The 20,133-nt window shown below is 36.3% G+C and overlaps 1 protein-coding gene across 8 annotated transcripts in view; it reads left to right on the top strand.

Moving 5' to 3' along the window:
• DLG1 (discs large MAGUK scaffold protein 1) overlaps positions 1 to 20,133 on the top strand; it is a 277,900-nt gene that overhangs the window by 162,867 nt on the left and 94,900 nt on the right. For all 8 annotated transcript variants that reach the window (XM_070371271.1, XM_070371280.1, XM_070371326.1 and 5 more), the window contains 4 exons: positions 2,311 to 2,435; positions 8,254 to 8,423; positions 9,577 to 9,713; positions 15,801 to 15,945. In XM_070371271.1, coding sequence (XP_070227372.1) covers positions 2,311 to 2,435; positions 8,254 to 8,423; positions 9,577 to 9,713; positions 15,801 to 15,945 — 577 coding nt within the window. The remainder of the gene's footprint in view (positions 1 to 2,310; positions 2,436 to 8,253; positions 8,424 to 9,576; positions 9,714 to 15,800; positions 15,946 to 20,133) is intronic.

The raw sequence follows: 20,133 nt of genomic DNA, 5'->3' as shown, positions 1-20,133 counted from the left end.
TATCTGGAATATCATATTACGTTTAGTTATTATGTCTTCTTGTGCTGCTCTAGACTGACAATACCTTAAATTTTCTCAGTTTTTAATTTTATTATTTAGTTTTCATATAATGAAGTATTATTTATTTTAAATGAGTATTTTGTCTCTTGAGCTAATAACTTGATCATTGTATCAGTTTTGTTTCCTAGAAAAATAATAACCATAGGATTACTGGAAAAGACCTTACTGAAAACTTCTTATTATGCATTCCCTAGTCAGAAAATAACTTACAGGTGCAATTCAGATGTAGGGAGATGAAGGAAATGTGGGTTCAATCCCTGGGTTGGGAAGATCCCCTGGAGAAGGGAATGGCAACCCACTCCAGTATTCTTGCCTGGAGAATCCCATGGACAGAGTAGTCTGGTGGGCTACAGTCCACGGGGTCAAAAATAGTCAGACATGACTAAACTCATGCACGCACACTCACAATTCAGATGTGTGGATTTTCTTGATATATTTTCCCCTTAAGAATATCTGCATTCAATTGATGCTATATTTTAGCAGTGTCACCTTGTCTGACCATCATTTTTGGAAAATGAGGTGCTTTACATAAGTGACTTTTCTAAGTAACTGAATATCTGTGTATTTGAAGTTCCTAAAGGATTAGATTTATGTTTGTAGCCAGATAAACTGAGTGAAAATAGACCTCAGAGGGTCTTTTACATGTGTAATAGATTTTATACTGACTGTTTACCTGAATTTGGGCCACCTATTCAAGTGAGGTAGCTGACTGAGTCTTACAAGTAAACAATATTAATGTATTATGCACATTTTAATGTGGCATTTTGTTGGTTTCCCCCCCAGCTTTATTGAGATTTCTTGACATAATCCTAACTTTTTACCTCATTCATGTTTTCATTTTTTCCTAGTACCTTTTAAATTCTTTTAGTCAGAACTGTGCTTTGTATTTTTCACTGATTAAAGGACTTGAATACCAGGAATTTGGGAGATATTGTTAAAGTGTACAAACTTGGAATTAGATGATGAATAAGTTTCAGACTTCTTATATGCACAGCATAGTGAATATAGTCAACAATACTGTATTATATACTTCAGAATTGCAAGAGACTAGTTCTTAAATGTTCTCACCATAAAAAATAATGACAATTATGTGACCTCATAGAGGTGTTAGCTAAATAAAGCTAGTACATAAAGTGGTAAGCTAAATAAAGTGGTAATCATATTGTTCTATATAAATATATCAAATCAACATGTTATATACCTAAAACCTACACAAAATTATTTGTAATTATTTCTTGATTTTTTAAAGCAAATAAAAAAGAATACCTGAGTATCTTGGTGTTCCCATACAACCTTTTTATACTATTTACTGCCACTTTAGTAACTTTTAAAGAGTTTAGACTGGAAAAATTTTTTTATTAAAATAGAATTTTAGGACTATCATAATTGAGTGAAATCTTAAGGTATTTTATATAGTTTAGTAATACATCCAGATACACCCACTAATTTGAACTCACTGAAAACCAAAGTTAAATCATTGTTGAAAAAATAAATGTCTAATACCTTTGAGATCAGTTTTTCTTTTTGTACCGGTAGAGAACCCTTCCTTCAAAGAAAATATTCAAAAATCAGTACATAAAATGAGCAAGAAGCAATGCTGCTTTGGCAAAATTAACTTTGCTGTCAAGAAAGCTTACCAATGTTAAATTATCTAGTTAGACTTTCAGTATTTAAAAAATGCCTTTTGCTAGTCAGGTAGGTTTCTTGGTTAAACACCTCAAGGATGATGGCAGTGTTACTTAACTGATAAAATTTGGTAATTTTAAAATAAGTTGATGGCAAAGTTAGCAGAAGCAAAGCCCCACCAAGTATCCCCTTCTTAACAGGCTGAAATAATATATCGATATTACCTACTTGGAAATAACAGCAGCACAAGGATCACTTAAGCGTTTTCCTCTTGGGATCAATTTGCCTTACCAAACATGAGCTAGATGCAGTCTGAAAGAAGGAGACCTGATAGTGACACCTCTACAAGGAAGAACTGTGCATACTTTTAAGAAAGAATTGTAGACTAAACTCTGAAAGTACTCGGTACATCTTCAGCGTCACCTATTCAGCAGTAATACCCCTGAATTCATAGAGAAAAGAATAGCTTTCCTTGTATTTTTTAATTTAAAAGTCATCTTACTCCCTATATATATATGCCTTTATATGCATGTTGCCTATGTTAGTACAGTTTCTAGGTCATATAGTGACAGGACCCTATCAATAATTTTTTTTCAATGTCACTTTTTCCCCCTCTGTTCCCAGGGAAATTCAGGGCTTGGTTTCAGCATTGCAGGAGGTACAGACAACCCACACATTGGAGATGACTCAAGTATTTTCATTACTAAAATTATTGCAGGGGGAGCAGCTGCCCAAGATGGAAGATTGCGGTATGTTATGTACTTGATTTTGTGATACCAAATCTTCTTTGTATCTTTTTCTTGAGAGAAAATAAACAATAAATACAAATAAGAAATATTATCATAATAACTAACATATGGTAGATGCTCAAAAATCAAATGAATGAATGAGATAATTATGCTTTAAGCATTGTTTCCCTCTTTTCATTTAGGAATTCAGTTTTATCTTAGAAATTAAACATTTTGAATAATAATTTTGATTAATGATTTAAATATTACTGAGCAAATGTGTAGAAACTGTAGATTTCCCATTGTATTTTCAGTTATTTTCTGGGTGGGGAACATGTATAAACTTACTTAAGGTTTCAGTTCAGTTCAGTCGCTGGGTCGTGTCCGACTCTTTGCGACCCCATGAATTGCAGCATGCCGGGCCTCCCTCTCCATCACCAACTCCTGGAGTTTACCCACACTCATGTCCATCGAGTCAGTGATTCCATCCAGCCATTTCATCCTCTGTCATCCCCTCATCTTCCTGCCCCCAATCCCTCCCAGCAACAGAGTCTTTTCCAATGAGTCAACTCTTAGCATGAGGTAGCCAAAGTATTGGAGTTTCAGCTTTAGCATCAGTCCTTCCAAAGAACACCCAGGACTGATCTCCTTTAGAACGGACTTGCTGGATCTCCTTGCAGTCCAAGGGACTCTAGAGTCTTCTCCAACACTGCAGTTCTAACGCATCAATTCTTCGGCGCTCAGCTTTTTTCACAGTCCAACTTTCACATCCATACATGACTACTGGAAAACCATAGCCTTGACTAGACGGACCTTTGTTGGCAAAGTAATGTCTCTGCTTTAGAATATGCTATCTAGGTTGGTCATTGGAGAAGGCAATGGGACCCTACTCCAGTACTCTTGCCTGGAAAATCCCATGGACGGAGGAGCCTGGTAGGCTGCAGTCCATGAGGTCGCTAAAAGTCTGACACAACTGAGCGACTTCACTTTCACTTTTCACTTTCATGCATTGGAGAAGGAAATGGCAACCCACTCCAATGTTCTTGCCTTGGAGAATCCCAGGGATGGGAGAGCCTGGTGGGCTGCCGTCTGTGGGGTCGCACAGAGTCGGATACGACTGAAGCGACTTAGCAGCAGGTTGGCATAACTTTCCTTCCAAGGACTAAGCGTCTTTTAATTTCATGGCTGCAGTCACCATCTGCAGTGATTTTGGAGCCCCCCAAAAATAAAGTCTGACATTGTTTCCACTGTTTCCCCATCTATTTGCCATGAAGTGATGGGACTACATGCCATGATCTTAGTTTTCTGAATGTTGAACTTTAAGCCAACTTTTTCACTCTTCCTCTTTCACTTTCATTAAAAGGCTTTTTAGTTCCTCTTCACTTTCTGCCATAAGGGTTGTGTCATCTGCATATCTGAGGTTATTGATATTTCTCCCAGCAATCTTGATTCCAGCTTGTGCTTCTTCCAGCCCACCATTTCTCATGATGTACTCTGCATGTAAGTTAAATAAGCAGGGTAGGGAATCATATATATCCTGAGTTTTTATCTCATACTTGGTGGCTCAGGTGGTAAAGAATTTGCCTGCAGTGCAATTGACCCAGGTTGTTTGATCCTTGGATTGGGAAGATTCCCTGGAGAAGGGAATGGCTATGCACTCCATATTCTTGTCTGGAGAATCCCTTGGACAGATGAGCCTGGTGGGCTATAGTCCCTGGCGTCACAAAGAGTTGGACACGACTGAGCGAATAACACACACACACACATGCACCACAAAGAGAAAAGATTAATGCAAACTTTAAGTAAATTAACCTATTTCCTAAATTGAATAAATGTAAGTACCTGGTCTTTTGTTTAATGTTCCATTTCAGAAGATATCCTTAGTATCTTGTTAAACAAAGATCTTTGGCATCTTTGTTGTTTCCTTAGACATAATCATAGATCATAGATTGTGGCACTTTTCCTGTTGCCTTGTTTGTTGTTTTTTACACATGGTGACAGTTTTCTAAAAATTTTAGAACTAAAATTTTATATGGTCTGTGAGAAAGAATATTTTATTTTAAGGCTATTGGTGCCTTATGCAGCTTTTCAGTTTCTAAACTTCTCACTGAATATGACAAGTTGTATATTAATGAAGTTAGATATAAAATTAATAATTTGAATATTCATGTAAATGTAGGCATATACTTCCTGATTTTGTTATTTGCCTTTTATTTGTGCTTCTTGTATGAAAATTAAAATGTTCCATTTGTTCCACTGGAGAACTGACCTGTAGTACTAACTGTAAGGTATCACTGTCTTTGGATATAGAATTTCTTTTCTCTAAACTTAATTTGATATATTATAGAAGTTTAGCATGATCACTTGAAATATTTTAATTGTGTTTTGTTCCCCTTCCCTGCCCAATATGAGATGACCATCTTTTTGTTTTCTACATGAATAGCATGCGATCGAAACTAAGGTCAATTTATTTATTTTTATTGAAGTATAATTGCTTCACAATGTTGTGTTCATTTCTGTTGAATAACACAGTAAATCAGCTATATGTGCACATATATCCCCTCCCTCCTTGGACCTCCATCCCGCCACTCTAGGTCATCACATAGTCCCGAGCTGAGTCCCTGTGCCACGTAGCTGCTTCCCACTAGCTATCTGTTTCACACATGGTAGTGTTTATGTCAGTGCTACTCTCAGTTCATCTCACCCTCTCCTTCCAGCTGAGTGGTTCACAAATCTATGTCTGCATCTGTATTCCTACCCTGTACATAGGTTCATCAGTACCATTTTTCTAGATTTCATATATGTGTGTGTGTGTTAATGTATGATATTTGTTCTTCTGGTTCTGACTTACTTCAGTATGACAGACTCTAGGTTCACCCACATCAATACAAATGACCCAAGTTCATTCCTTTTGATGGTGCAGTAATATTCCATGGTATATATGTACCACATCTTCTTTATCCATTCATCTGTTGCTGGACATTTCAGTTGCTTCCATGTTCTGGCTGTTGTAAATAGTGCTGCAGTAAACATTGGGGTACATGTATATTTTTTATTACAGTTTTCTCAGGGTATATCCCCAGTGGTGGGATTGTTGGGTATTATGGCAGTTCTACTTTTTAGTTTTTTAAGGAACCTCCATACTGTTCTCCATCATGACTGTATCAATTTACATTCCCACCAACAGTACAGGAGAGATCCCTTTCTTCACACCCTCTCCAAAATTTATTGTTTGTAGATCTTTTGATGACCACTTTGACTGGTGTGAGATGATACCTTGTTGTGGTTTTGATTTGCATTTATCTAATAATTAGTGAAGTTGAGCAACTTTTTACATGTTTGTTAGCCATCTATATATATCTTCTTTGTAGAAATGTCTGTTCAGGTCTTCCACCCATTTTTTTATTGGATAGTTTGAGGTTTTTTTTGTATTGAGCATGAGCTCCTTTTGTATTTTGGAGATTAATCCATTTTCAGTTGTTTCATTTGCAAGTATTTTCTCCCATTCTGAGGGTTATCTTTTTCTCTTATTTATGATTTTCATTGCTGTGCAAAAGCTTTTAAGTTTATCAGGTCTCATTTGTTTATTTTTATTCCTATTACTCTAGGAAGTAGATCAAAAAGCATCTTGCTGTCATTTATGTCAAAGAGTGTTCTGCCTATGTTTTCCACCAAGAGTTTTGTAATGTCTGACCTTACATTTAGGTCTTTAATCCATTTTGAGTTTATTTTTGTCCATGGTGTTAGGAAATGTTCTAATTTCATGCTTTTACATATAGTTGTCCAGTTTTCCCAGCATAACTTATTAAAGAGACTGTTTTATCCACTGTGTAGTTTTGCCTCCTTTGTCAAAGATAAGGTGTACCCACAGGTGCATGGATTTATCTCTGGGCTTTCTATCTTGTTCCATTGATCTGTATTTCTGTTTTTGTGCCAGTACCATACCATCTTGATTACTGTAGCTTTGTAGTATAGTATAACGTCAGGGAGCTTGATACCTCCAGCTCCATTTTTCTTTCTCAAGATTGCTTTGGCTATTTGGAGTCTCTTTTTAAATTAATGTACTTATGGCTTTGTACTAGGTTTTCATTGCTGGGTTTCTCTAGTTTTGGTGAGTGGAGTCGACTTTTCGTTGCAATGAGTGGGAGCTACACTTCCCATTTCAATGGCTTCTCTTGTTGAAGAGCACCAGCTCTAGAGTACGTTGGTTTCAGCATCTATGGCATATAGGCTTAGTTGCTGCATGGCACATGGAATCTTTCCTGACCAGGGATTGAACCTGTGTTTCCTGCCTTGGCAGGCGGATTCTTAACCATTGGACCACCAGGGAAGTCCTTTTCAGAGTCTTTCGTGTTTCCATATAAATTGTTAACAAAATTTTTCTATTGGGTTGGCCAAAAAGTTTGTTTGGGTTTTTCCATACAGTCGTAGGGAAAAATCAGAACAAACTTTTTGGTCAACTCAAAAGTTGTATGAAAAGTACCATTGGTAATTTGATAGGAATTTCATTGAATCTGTAGATTGTTTTCGGTTAGTATAGTCATTTTCACAATGTTGAATCTTCTAATCCAAGAATGTGGTATATCTCTCCATCTTTGTGTCATCTTTGATTTTGTTTCATTAGTGTCTTCTGGTTTTCTGCATACAGGTCTTTTGCCTCCTTGGGCAGATTTATGTCTAGGTATTTTGTTCTTTTTTGTTGCAGTTGTAAATGGGATTGTTTCCTTAATTTCTCTTTTTGATTTCTCATTGTTAGTGTGTAGAAATGCAGAGATTTCTGTGTATTAATTTTGTATCTGCCACTTTACTAAACTCATTGATTAGCTCTAATCGTTTTCTGATGGCTCTTTCTATATATAGTATCATGTCATCTGCAAACAGTGACAGTTTTATTTTTTTCTTTTCCAATTTGGATTTCTTTTATTTCTATTTCTTCTCTGCTTGCCATGACTAGGACTTCCAAAAACTTTGTTGAATAATAGTGGCAAGAGTGGGTACCCTTGTTCCTGATCTTAGAGGAAATGCTTTCAGTGTTTCACCATTGAGAATAATGTTTGCTGTGGGTTTGTCATGTATAGCCTTTATTATGTTGAGGTAGGTTTCCTGTATGTCCACTTTCTGGAGAGTTTTTTATCATATATACATGTTGAATTTTGTCAAAAGCTTTTTCTGCATCTATTGAGATTATCGTGTGGTTTTTATCCTTTGATTTGTTAATATGGTATATCACATTAATTGATTTGCATATATTGAAGAATCCCTGCATCTCTGGGGTGAACCCCACGTGGAGATCAGTTTATTTTTTAATAAATCAATCAATTAATCTGATTTTCCACTGTGACGTTAAGCTAGTTATTCAGTCTAAGCCTTAGATTTCTTATCTTTGAATCACTGCTCTACTGGTCATTATCTGGGTGGCTTTGGGAATGTTATTTAAACTTTGTGCCTCAGTTTTTCCATGTGTAAAATAGGGATATAGATAGATCCACCTTACAGGTTGTTGTAAGGGTTAAAACACTAAAAGAAGTTTGTAGCTTGTGATTAGTACTAAATAAGTATTTTCTGTTTTTCTAAAGTATTTTAATTTCTGTACATAGATAGCTGTCATTATCATTTAATATTTTTGTAAAATAATCTATTATTTGCACTATTTCCTTTGATGGCCCTTGAGAAATGTTTGTATTTATATAAGTATTTGATATATTGAAATTTAACATGAAGTTTCTTCTCAGAAAAAATCGTAGTAGTTAACCTTAAAAATGTGAAAATAAAAATTGGCAAAGTGAAAAATCGATATTAAATTTTTAATATTTCATTTTTATTTTTAATTTTTCCTTAGAGTCAATGACTGTATTTTGCGAGTAAATGAAATAGATGTTCGTGATGTAACACATAGCAAAGCAGTTGAAGCATTGAAAGAAGCAGGATCTATTGTACGCTTGTATGTAAAAAGACGGAAACCAGTATCAGAAAAAATAATGGAGATAAAGCTCATTAAAGGTCCTAAAGGTATGAACTAAATCAAACAAAAACAAATTATTAAGTAAGAAATCTCTTAAGTGACATGTAACTCTTAAGTTATATATGACACACATTCTAAGATTAGCAATACTGGTAATCTATAGAATTTACTGAATTTGGAGGGGTGGGGCTTCCCTGGTGACTCACATGGTAAAGAATCCACCTGCATTGTGGGAGACCAGGGTTTGATCCCTGGGTTGGGAAGATCCCCTGGAGAAGGGAACAGCTACCCACTTCGGTATTCCAGCCTAAAGAATTCTGTGGACAGAGGAGCCTGGCGGGCTACAGGCTGGCAGGCAAAGAGTCAGATATGACTGAGCAACTTTCACTTTCACTTTAGTGAATTTTATAATCTGTTACTTCTAATGATTTTTGTTTTAAGTAGCATTCGGCATAAACATTTTGAAGTCATGTATAGCATTAATATTAACTTGTAGTCATTAATCTACAAAGTATATTAAATACGGATACACAGGATAAAAGAAAATATTAATGAGCATATCATTAATAGTTATATCTGCAGTGAAGACTATTAGGATGTGATCTGAATTTTGAAAACATGGATGGAATTGAGGATAAATGGAAATACTGATTCTCATTCGTGGCTTCATGAAAAATGAATAGAGAGCTACAAGTTTGGTATTAAGGCCATGGGAATTATGAATTACTGAGATTCCTTACTTAAAAGTAATTCATAGAATATTGAAAAAGAACAAAAACATCTGCATTTCTGAAGCTGTTAGTTTTGCCCACCATTGATTTTTTTTTCCCTCAGTTGTTTTAATCTTGTGGAAGTATTAAAAGTGTTAGTAAGAAATGCAATTATGATGGAAACAAAAGTGAAACAATTCTACATGAATTCTTTGACCTAACACAAATGCATGAGACACTTTAAGAAGTACCTAGGAGGGAAGGGAAAGTACTGACTTGTAACTGTAGGAGCACTTAATTTGTAATTGCCCCTGATTACAAAATACTTAGGATTTTAAAAATAGGTAAATAGATTCTTTTGTATTTTAAAAAGGATTAGTTTGGTGAAATTATCACCTTATAGAATCTGTTTTCTACTTTTTAGTCATTTCTTTCTGAACTTAGGTTTACATTTATGGGTAAAATTGTAAAACTAGTGTTTTCCAAACAGGTCTTGGGTTTAGCATTGCTGGAGGTGTTGGAAATCAGCATATTCCTGGGGATAATAGCATTTATGTAACCAAAATAATTGAAGGAGGAGCAGCTCATAAAGATGGTAAACTTCAGATTGGAGATAAACTTTTAGCAGTAAGTATAAAAAATCCATTGTTTTAAAAATCACTTTGATGTCTTTTTTTCCTGAAAGACTGAAATTCTACATGCCAAAAATATTTAAATGACATTTACACAGGTGAATACTAGCCTTTCTTTACTCAGGACCTGAAAAATGACTCTTCATTATCTGTTTGCTATTTCCATTCCCTCTGCTAGGTCCCTTCTCTTTTTCTTTTATCCTATTTAGGAGCTTGGATGCACAAAATTATTTATTCATAATCCTTAGGTTCATAACACTATCATCCTTAGTCGTGTGTGACCTTCTTTTTCCCTTTCTTGTTCTAATCTATAATTTTTATTTATAATATAATGAAAACTGCTAGTTATTATCCAACCCAAAAACTAGAATATCAACAGTTTGTGTTTCTCATTCTTTTGCTTTTTAAAGATTGCTTAATCACATACATATGCCTAAGTGTTTTGTTTAGTATTGTTTTGAAAAAAAATTTAAAGGCTGTTGTGCAGTATGTAGTCTTTTAATACTTTTTCCCTCAATATTGTTTTATTGAGATTTATCCATATTGCTGCCTAGAGTTGAGATTTAGTTATTTCCTCTCTTCATAATATTCTATTCTGAAACTATAGACTATATCACAATTTATTTATCCAGTCTTCATTAATAACTGTCTTAATTCATGTTCCCTACAAAAACAAACTTGAAGAAAAGCCACTGTGTTAAGGTATTATTTGGAGGTAGAACTTCAGAGAAGCTGGAGTGAGTGGAAATGAAAAGGGAGGCAGAGAATGAGGGAAAGCCAATACAAGGTATTATGTTTCTAAGCTGGCTGTAATTTCATAAGAAAATATAGCTGGTTTCTTACCATATAGGACAGTCTTCCAGGCAGGCAATGTGGAACTGCTAAACCTTAGATCCTGCTATCCAAGCAAAAGATAGGATTGATCTCCTGGCCCCTCTTAGTCTCCTCTCGTTATTTAGAGTCTACCCCATAGGGGTTAACTGTCCTGGATTCTTGGCTGTGTTACCCGGCCCCTCTGGATGAATACTAGGAAGGCCAGCTCCCACACTCTGGCACTACACTTCCTCTGAACCCAGAAGTGTTGAAAGAGCTAGAGCCTCGGTGGTCTAGACACATCATATGTGGTCTTCTGATATGTTACTGCTCTCATTATGTGGAACATGTGAGCCATGCCCACACCCAGCCTTTACTACAGAAGAGGTTGAAATAGTTCGTAATGGTAGGAGACAAGATAAGAGTAGCAATAGCCAGGGCTGTCTTGTAAGCAAGCAGCCAAGGCCTAGTGGGAAGGTAGGCTCAAGTGAATCTGGAAAGGCTTACAAAGTCTGATATAGTGGTGATTTGGGTTCTTTCCTCTTACTTATTTATTTGCCCTTTTGAATACCTCTGCTAAGAATAGCTGCTAGTTATTTCTGCTAGTTAATGATAGTGAAGAGGAAGAAACTGTCCTCCAACTGCTTTTCTCTAACTTATCCTCTCATGGCTGTGACTTGTCACTCTTTTCCCCAAGCTACAACCAGCACTCCTTCATCTTCACATATATACACAAACCCCACATACACATACACCAGTTCCAGACAGCCTTTCTCCACTAGGTTTCTCATTCTTTTTTTAATTTATTTTTTAAAAATTTCTTATGTCCTCCTTTATAGTTTCTCCAGAATCAATTTTAAGAATTTTAAGAATAGGAAACAAGAAATTTACACTGAATTTGCCATTTAATGAGGCTTTTGTTGCCAAATGCCACTGAAATTATTCAGTTTTATCTGTCACTTTAATTGATGAATCAGGCATTTGACACACCTTTTGCCTTCTTAAAACACTCTTTTCCAATTTCCATACTAGTCACCCTCTATCTTGCTATTCCTTTTAACTCACTGGCCATTCCTTCTCATTCTCCTTTCTGATGCATCTTTTCCCTAACCTCTAAACATTGCACATTTTTTTTTCTCTTTGACAGGTAGTAAATAGCTTACTAGGTCTCTTTGTACATGGTAATAATAAGTATTGTTTTCTGAACTTCAGTCTCCTTATGTATATCTCAAGAGTCATCTCAAATATACAATTGGCCTTCTGTGTCCATGGGTTCCACATCTGTGGATTTAACCAACTGAGGATCAAAAATACTTGCAGGAAGAATTCCAAAAAGTTCTCAAAACCCTAAATGTATTGGCTGTAGGCTGACAGCTAGTCACATGGTGTTTATATTGCATTAGGTATGATAAGTAGTCTGGAGATGATTTAAGTAAGAGAGGGTGTGTTGTTCACTCACTAAGTCATGTCTGACACTTAGCAACCCCATGGACTACAGCATGCCAGGCTTCCCTGTCCTTTACTGTCTCCTGGAGTTTGCTCAAACCCATGTCCATTGAGTTGGTGATGCCATCCAACCATCTCATCCTCTGACATCCCCTTCTCCACCTGCCCTCAATCTTTCCCAGCATCAAGGTCTTTTCAAATGAGTCAGTTCTTTGCATCAGGTGGCCAGAGGATTAGAGCTTCAGCATCAGTCCTTCCAATGAATGTTCAGGACTGATTTCCTTTAGGATTGACTGATTGAATCTCCTTGCTATCCAAGGGACTCTCAGGAGTCTTCTCTAGCACCACAATTCAAAAACATCAATTCTTTGGCACACACCTCTTTAGGGTCCAACTCTCATATCCATACATGACTACTGCAAAAACCTTATCTTTATCCTTATAAGGACCTTTGTCGGTAAGGTGATGTCTGCTTTTTAATACGGTGTCTAGGATTGCCATAACTTTTCTTCTAAGGAGCAAGTGTCTTTTATTTCATGGCTGCAGTCACCATCTGCAGTGATTTTGGAGCCCAAGAAAATAAAATCTGTCACTGTTTCCACTTTTTCCTCATCCATTTGCCATGAAGTGATTAGACCAGATGCCATGATCTTAGTTTTTTGAATGTTGAGTTTTAAGCCAGCTTTTCACTGTCTCCTTTCACCATCATCAAGAGACTGTTTAGTTCCTCTTTGCTTTCTGCCACTAGAGTAGTATCATCAGCATATATGAGGGTATTGATATTTCTCCTCGCAATCTTGATTCCAATTTGTGATTGATCCAGCCCAGCATTTCACATTATGTACTCTGTATAGAAGTTAAATAAGCAGAGTGACAGTATACAGCCTTGACGTACTCCTTTCCCAATTTGGAACCAGTCCATTGTTCCATGTCCAGTTCCAGCTCTTTTTTCTTGATCTGCATACAGGTTTCTGAGGAGACAGTAAGGTGGTCTAGTATCCCCATATCTTTAAGAATTTTCCACAGTTTGTTGTGATCCACACAGTCAACGGCTTTAGCATGGTGAATTTTCTGGAATTCTCTTGCTTTCTCCATGATCCAGCAAATGTTGGCAGTTTGATCTCTGGTTCCTCTGCCTTTTCTAAATCCAGCTTGTACATCTGGAAGTTCTCGTTCACTTACTGCTGAAGCCTAACTTGAAGGATTTTGAGCATAACCTTGCTAGCATGTGAAATGAGCACAATTATACAGTAGTTTGAACATTCTTTGGAATTGCCCTTCTTTGGGATTAGAATGAAATGACCTTTTCTAGTCCTTTGGCCACTGCTGCGTTTTCCAAATTTGCTGACATATTGAGTGCAGCACTTTAGCATCTTTTAGGAGTGTTGTCATTTAGGATTTTAAGTAACTCAACCGTAATTCTATCACCTCCACTAGTTTTTTTTCTAGTAGAAAGAAATGCCTATTTGACTTCACACTCCAGGATGTCTGGCTCTAGGTGAGTGACCACACCATTGTGGTTATCTGGGTCATTAAGACCTTTTTTGTATAGTTCTTCCATGTATTCTAGCCACCTGTTTTTAATCTGTTTTGCTTCTGTTAGATCCTTATTGTTTCTGTCCTTTTTTGTGGCCATCCTTGTATGAAATTTTCCCTTGGTATCTCCAGTATTCTTAAAGAGATCTCTAATCTTTCCCATTCTATTGTTTTCTCTTATTTCTTTGCATTGTTCACTGAAGAAGACTTATCTCTTCTTGCTATTCTCTGGACCTCTGCATTCAGTTGGGTATATCTTTCCTTTTCTCCATTGCCTTTCATTTCTCTTCTTTTCTCAGCTATCTGTAAGGCCTCCTTAAGACAGCCATTTTGCCTTCTTGCATTTCTTTTTCTTTGGGATGATGTTGGTCACCGTCTCCTGTACAGTGTTTTGAACCTCCATTACCGTCTGAGCCACTAGGGAAGCCCCCAAGGGACGCTGTGTGTATGCAAATACTATTCCATTTTACATAGGAGCTTGAGAATCTGAAGTTTTTTTTTTATCCTTAAGAAGGGTAATTTGGGCACTGGGGTCATAGAATCATTCCCCCACAAATACCAAAGGACAACTGTATCTAAAAATAAACTTCCAAGTCACAGCAACCCCCCCAACCCTGCCACCCCCAATTCTGCACTTGGCATAATTTTCACATCTAATTAAATAGAAACTTTATCCTTCTATTTTGCCCAGGTCTGAAACTTTAGGATCATTCTCTTTCTTTCCCTCTCCACGTTGAATCCCTTAGCAAATCTTATTAGCTCTTTATTTAGTTATCTGGAGAAGGCAATGGCACCCCACTCCAGTACTTTGCCTGGAAAATCCCATGGATGGAGGAGCCTGATAGGCTGTAGTCCATGGGGTCACTAAGAGTTGGACATGACTTCACTTTCACTTTCACTTTTCACTTTCATGCATTGGAGAAGGAAATGGCAACCCACTCCAGTGATCTTGCCTGGAGAATCCCAGGGATGGGGGAGCCTGGTGGCTGCCGTCTATGGGGTTACACAGAGTCAGACACGACTGAAGTGACTTAGCAGCAGCAGCAGCATTCAGTTATCTAATGCTACATAAGAAAACACTAACATTAGTGACTAAAATGACAACAGTTATTTATTTACTTATACTTACACAATTTGGATGGGTTTGGCCAGGACAGCATGTCTTGACTCCTTGTAATGTCTACTGGGGCGGCTAAACTAGGGCCAGGGGTCCACTTTCAAGCTGGCTTATATATAGTGGAACATTTAGTTTTGCCTGTTAGCTGGGAGCTCAAGTGGGATGGCTAAGTTGGGCTTCTTAACAAGATGGCCAGGTTCCAAGAGAAACATACCACAAGTAAGCTTTCCAAGAAGATAGCTCTAATGTGTGGCATTTATTAATCCTCACTTTGTGTCATAGTTGCTAACGTCTCATTGCAGGCCATCAGATGAACAGTGTACCAAAGGTGAATGACCATACAGCTGAAACCCTGCAAAGCTTTATTAGTAATCAGTGGGAAAGTTAGGATTGTTCTGTGACCTTTAGAAATTTCTGTCAAAACATTAAAAAAAAGCTACAGTCGGTTATAAAGTTGCATGTTAGAGAAATGGAAAATATACTAAAATGAACATTGGTTTAGTACATTATAATTTAAAACACTAGAAACAGTCTGCTATGTTTAGAATGGATAATCATCCAGGACCTTTGTACAGCACAGGGAACTCTGCTCAGTGTTATGTGGCAGTCTGGATGGGAGGGAAATTAGGGGGAGAATGAATACATGTACATGTATGATTGAGTCCCTTTGCTGGCTGCCGGAAACTATCACAACATTGTTAATTGACTATACTCCAATATAAAATAAACAGTTCAAAGGCAAACATACACACCCAAAAAAGTGTTTACTGAAAAGAGGAACAGTCTAAACCTAATGCTAGCAGAAGGGAAAGGATTAGGGCAAAACTTAACAACATATGAAATAGGACAACCATAGAGAAACCAAAACTTGGGCCTTTGAAAAGATCAACAAAATTGACAAACCTTTAGCTAGACTGACAAAGAAAAAAATAACTCAAATTTCTATAAGTAGGAATGAAAGAGAGAGCATAAGCCAATACTTCTATTTATGACCAACTCTATACCAACACATCAGGTAACTTAGATGAAATAGACAAATTCCTAGAAAGACACATCTACCACTCCTGTTCAACAGTATACTAAAGATTCTACCAGAGGAGTAAAGAGGGAAAAAAAATATGGCTTTCAGAGCGGGAAGGAAGAAGTAAAACTTTGGGGATTTTCTTTTAGGTGAATAGTGTGTGTTTAGAAGAAGTTACTCATGAAGAAGCAGTAACTGCCTTAAAGAACACATCTGATTTTGTTTATTTGAAAGTGGCAAAACCCACAAGTATGTATATGAATGATGGCTATGCACCACCTGATATCACCAACTGTAAGTTTGTTTGCTTATAATCTATCTTATTTCCTTAGACGTGATAAATTTTAATGAAAGTTCCCAATATAAAGTTTAAACATTGTACAAATATTTAAAAGAGAAGTGTTAAATATTTTAACCTAATAATTTTTAAAAATCAATTTTAAGTCAGAATCTTCCTAATAATAAGGGGGGTGAGTTTTTCACTTTTTCACCTGTAATGTCATAGCAATAATTATTTAAGGCATTGATTCTTAAACTTTTATGTAAATGATAGCCACCAAAGGTATTTGCTCATAATGGAGATTCTTGTTTTGTTCTAATAATTTTAAGATGGAACACAGAAATATACTTAAACAAGTAATTATTTTAACAAGCAAGATAATTCTGATACTTCTAGTGCTGCTGGTTCTTGGGCTGTGCCTTGAGAAATAATAACTTAAGACGGGCTTTTCTGTACTCTCAACTGTGTGAGCACAGATACCATCTTTGTACTTCCAACTCTTAGTGTATTACGTAACACAGTTGTGCATGATACAGTTGTATTTCCTAGAATTGTATTGTAATGAAAGTACCTAGGTAATGTTAAGCTTCCTATGTGATTTTCTTTTTTTAATATACAAGCTGAGATGAAATATAAATATATTTTTAATATGTTCATGTTGATTGAAAAATGAAAGTTTTATTTGGTATATTGAGTCAATACTAGAAGCACCCATATGTAATAAAGATCAATATACTGTATAATCTGCTTTTCCAAGTTTTCCTTTTCTAAATTATAGAATTTTAGAGATATTTGTGGTTTTGTAATAATATTCAGTCTCTTTAATGAACAGAGATGATGTCTTACACTTCGTGTCAGAACTTTACTACTTGCTGAAAATTCTTCCATATATTTGGCTTGCACAGGGCTTTATGTAATTTTTATTTATTAGCAGCAGCAAATTCAATGATAAGCTCTTTTATTTACCAATTTAAATATTGATCTTATTTATTATGCTGCCTTATCTGTTCAAGACAACTAAATGCCAGTTAACAGACAGAGAATTGGCATCCCGATTATGGCCAAATATACAAAAAAACAAGCTGCTGCTTACAGTTGAACTAGAAAGAAAATGTTACTTTTTATTGAATTATCTCTTTTATATAAAATAATATGACATTTTAAAAATAGAGCTGGTCCTAAAGAGTAGTAAATAATATTTGTTTTCCCTATAGTCATATATAGGATATTTCTTGCCTTTTTTTCATCTGTTTTTAAATTAATAGAGTATTGTGAAAAAGTTGAAGTTTATGTTGCTAGTTCAACTTTATCATAACAGTGTTCTGTTTCCATTCTCCTCTCTTCATATGAATTTTGTTATACACTTCCAGACCATGTTCATACTATGCACACAATTCATAAATAACTTGCTTATATGTGTTTTAAGAAGCATTGATGTTTGAAAACTTTTTACATAAATGGTTTTTACCTGTTGGCTCTCCTGAAGCCCTTGCCATCAGACTGTTCACCTTACTGCCTATTCCTTACGTTAGTCATCTAGTGTCCTCCCCACCAGTGTGGCTTTAGGTACTGAAGATACTAGTGGAGCTCTCATTGTCCTTTGATACTGTTATTCACATTGTCATCCTTAGTGATGACCAGTCAAAACCCACACTGATTCATTCAGTTACCAGGCTTCTTTGTTTACTGATCTGTTTCTAACTTTTCTGCCCTCCACTCCAACTCAGATACTTGCTTCCAAGATAATAATTTAGATCTTATCAATTGTCAGTACCTTCACCATGTCCAAAATCTTGATTTAAATCATCTCATTCTCTGACTACATCCATCAGTTTATTTACTCCTAACAGTTCATCTTCATTTTGATCTTCAGTCATTTGATACCATTACTTGGTTGTTCCTTTGTGTCTCTTTTGTGTGTCTTTACTTGTCTTCTTTTTTTAACTTAGCCTCCTTGGTTTGTCATTATATTCAGTTCACTGCATATATCTTCTTCTTTCTTGCCTTCTTCATCTTCACTGGCAGAATTCCAACCCTAGTTCAGCTTGCTGTCTTCATCTAGTCTCGCTCCTTAAGAAGCAGAACATGACTGGAGAAAAGCTCAGAATTATAATTTAGCTATGACCATAAATCTAAGTGGGGCCATGCTCTTAACAGATGTAATGCACCTATGGATAATAGCCAAAATATGGTACCCAGGAATCGAACTGGGGTCTCCTGCATTGCAGGTGGATTCTTTACCAACTGAGCTATCAGGGAAGCCCACCCAGGAATAAAAGGAAGTTTATTACTGAATAAAAAAAGTTCATTGGATCTGATAAAGCAGTGGTTCCCAACCTTTTTGGCACCAGAGACCAGTTTCATGGAAGACAGTTTTTCGATGGGTGGGGCAGATGGAGGGAAGGTTCAGGCAGTAATGTGAGGAATGGAGAGTGGCCTCTGAAGCTTGCTCACCTGCTGCTCACCTGCTGGTATGCAGCTGAATTCCTAAACAGCACTGTTAAGCGGCCTAGGGGTTGGGGATCTCTGTGATAAAGAACATAGTTTCTTTGATGACATTAAAATTCTCATGCTTTTGCATTATGTATCTTTTCACTTTTAATTTATATTCTCTTCAGATGAAAGATGTTGTTAAACTTCTGAGCCCCCACTGATCTCTTTCTACTTTTACCTTAAGTTCTTCCACTTGGCTTCTCTCCTAAACTTTGGAGGGTTTGGGTCATTAACCTAGATACCTTAGGACAATATTTAGGCTCCCTTGTTTTGTAGTTCTCTAAGGAATCTTTATTGCTTAGGATGTGGGGTATAGGAAATAGCATTGTTTTATCTGATTATTCTTTAGACAGTCATTTCTCTGATAGAAACATTAATTTTTAGTTCCTGCCATGTGAGATACATGTCTTACATGTGAGAATGACTCCTTCAGAAAGGATCCATCAAATAAAGGCAAAGTCTGGATATGGTAGGGGAAAGATACATTTTCTGGCTTGGGCAGTTGACTGAGTTTCTTGCCCAGTGGGTTTTTTGTTGTTGTTGTTCGTTTGTTTCAGCCAAACTTGTTAATGCAGTGAAGAAATTTGAGTCAGAAATCAGTAAACTCTGGACTTTAAAAGGCCAGTGATTATAATGGTTCACATGAATGTCAGTCGCTTTAGGCCATCATGCCAGTTCCATTGAAAATCACAGATATTCTTACATATCACACCAGGAAAGACTTTGGTCTTCAGAAGAGCCATTGATAGAAAGCTTTGGCTCAAATGCAAAACAGCATCTTATATATGAATTGGACAGGAAACAACTGCTAATGGAGACTGCAAACTTATAAAATCAAAGATGCAGCAGACTTCAAAACCATATACTGTCAGTAGATATAGTCTTTTTCCTTTTTGTATGATTACAGAAAGATACAGATGTATAGATGCTATCTCCTTTTGATAGAGCATATATTCTTCTCAGTATACCGTATTTATAGTCATTACCTACTGTCTTTCACTCCGGCTGCTTCACTCTTAATGTTATCTGTCTGGCCACTATAGTAATTTGAAGTAATGATCCTTGCACATTTTTGTTTTCCCAATAGGTATTAACAGTGTTTTGTGCATAGAAGACAGTAATGTAATGAAAGGAGAGATTGGTGGTTAAGTAATAAATATTTCAGCTAGATTTTTGAAATGCCTTGTACCTTTATCATAGTTAATATCTCAAGAAAGTTAAATACTACTTTCTATATTTTTCAACGATCACATAATTCAAATGCATTGTGGTTTTGGAAGTTACAACTGAAATATATTGCTTACCTGGGTCAGAAATAACTTTATAATTTTCTGTTCTTAGTTCTTACTAGAATTACAACTGATGGACTGTATTGATGTTTATTATTATTGAAATGAAATTATTACTGGAGTTTTGCTTATATTTTTTTGTTTCTTTTACTAGGTTACCATTTTTTGGGGGGTGCATTAAAAAGGGTAATTATGAATTGGATTGACAGATCTGAGCTGGTGTCAGGGCATGTCCTTTTTTTTCCTTTACATTTTAGAGCAGTTTTAGGGTCACAGGAAAATTAAGCAAAGATCCAGAGGTGTCCCACCTCCATGCTGCTGCTGCTAAGTCACTTCAATTGTGTCCGACTCTGTGCAACCCCATAGACGGCAGCCCACCAGGCTCCCCCGTCCCTGGGATTCTCCAGGCAAGAACATTGG

The sequence above is a fragment of the Bos mutus genome, chromosome 1 (genome assembly GCF_027580195.1).
Source record: "Bos mutus isolate GX-2022 chromosome 1, NWIPB_WYAK_1.1, whole genome shotgun sequence".
NCBI lineage: Eukaryota > Metazoa > Chordata > Mammalia > Artiodactyla > Bovidae > Bos > Bos mutus.
This window is presented reverse-complemented; position numbering and strand designations above follow the sequence as displayed.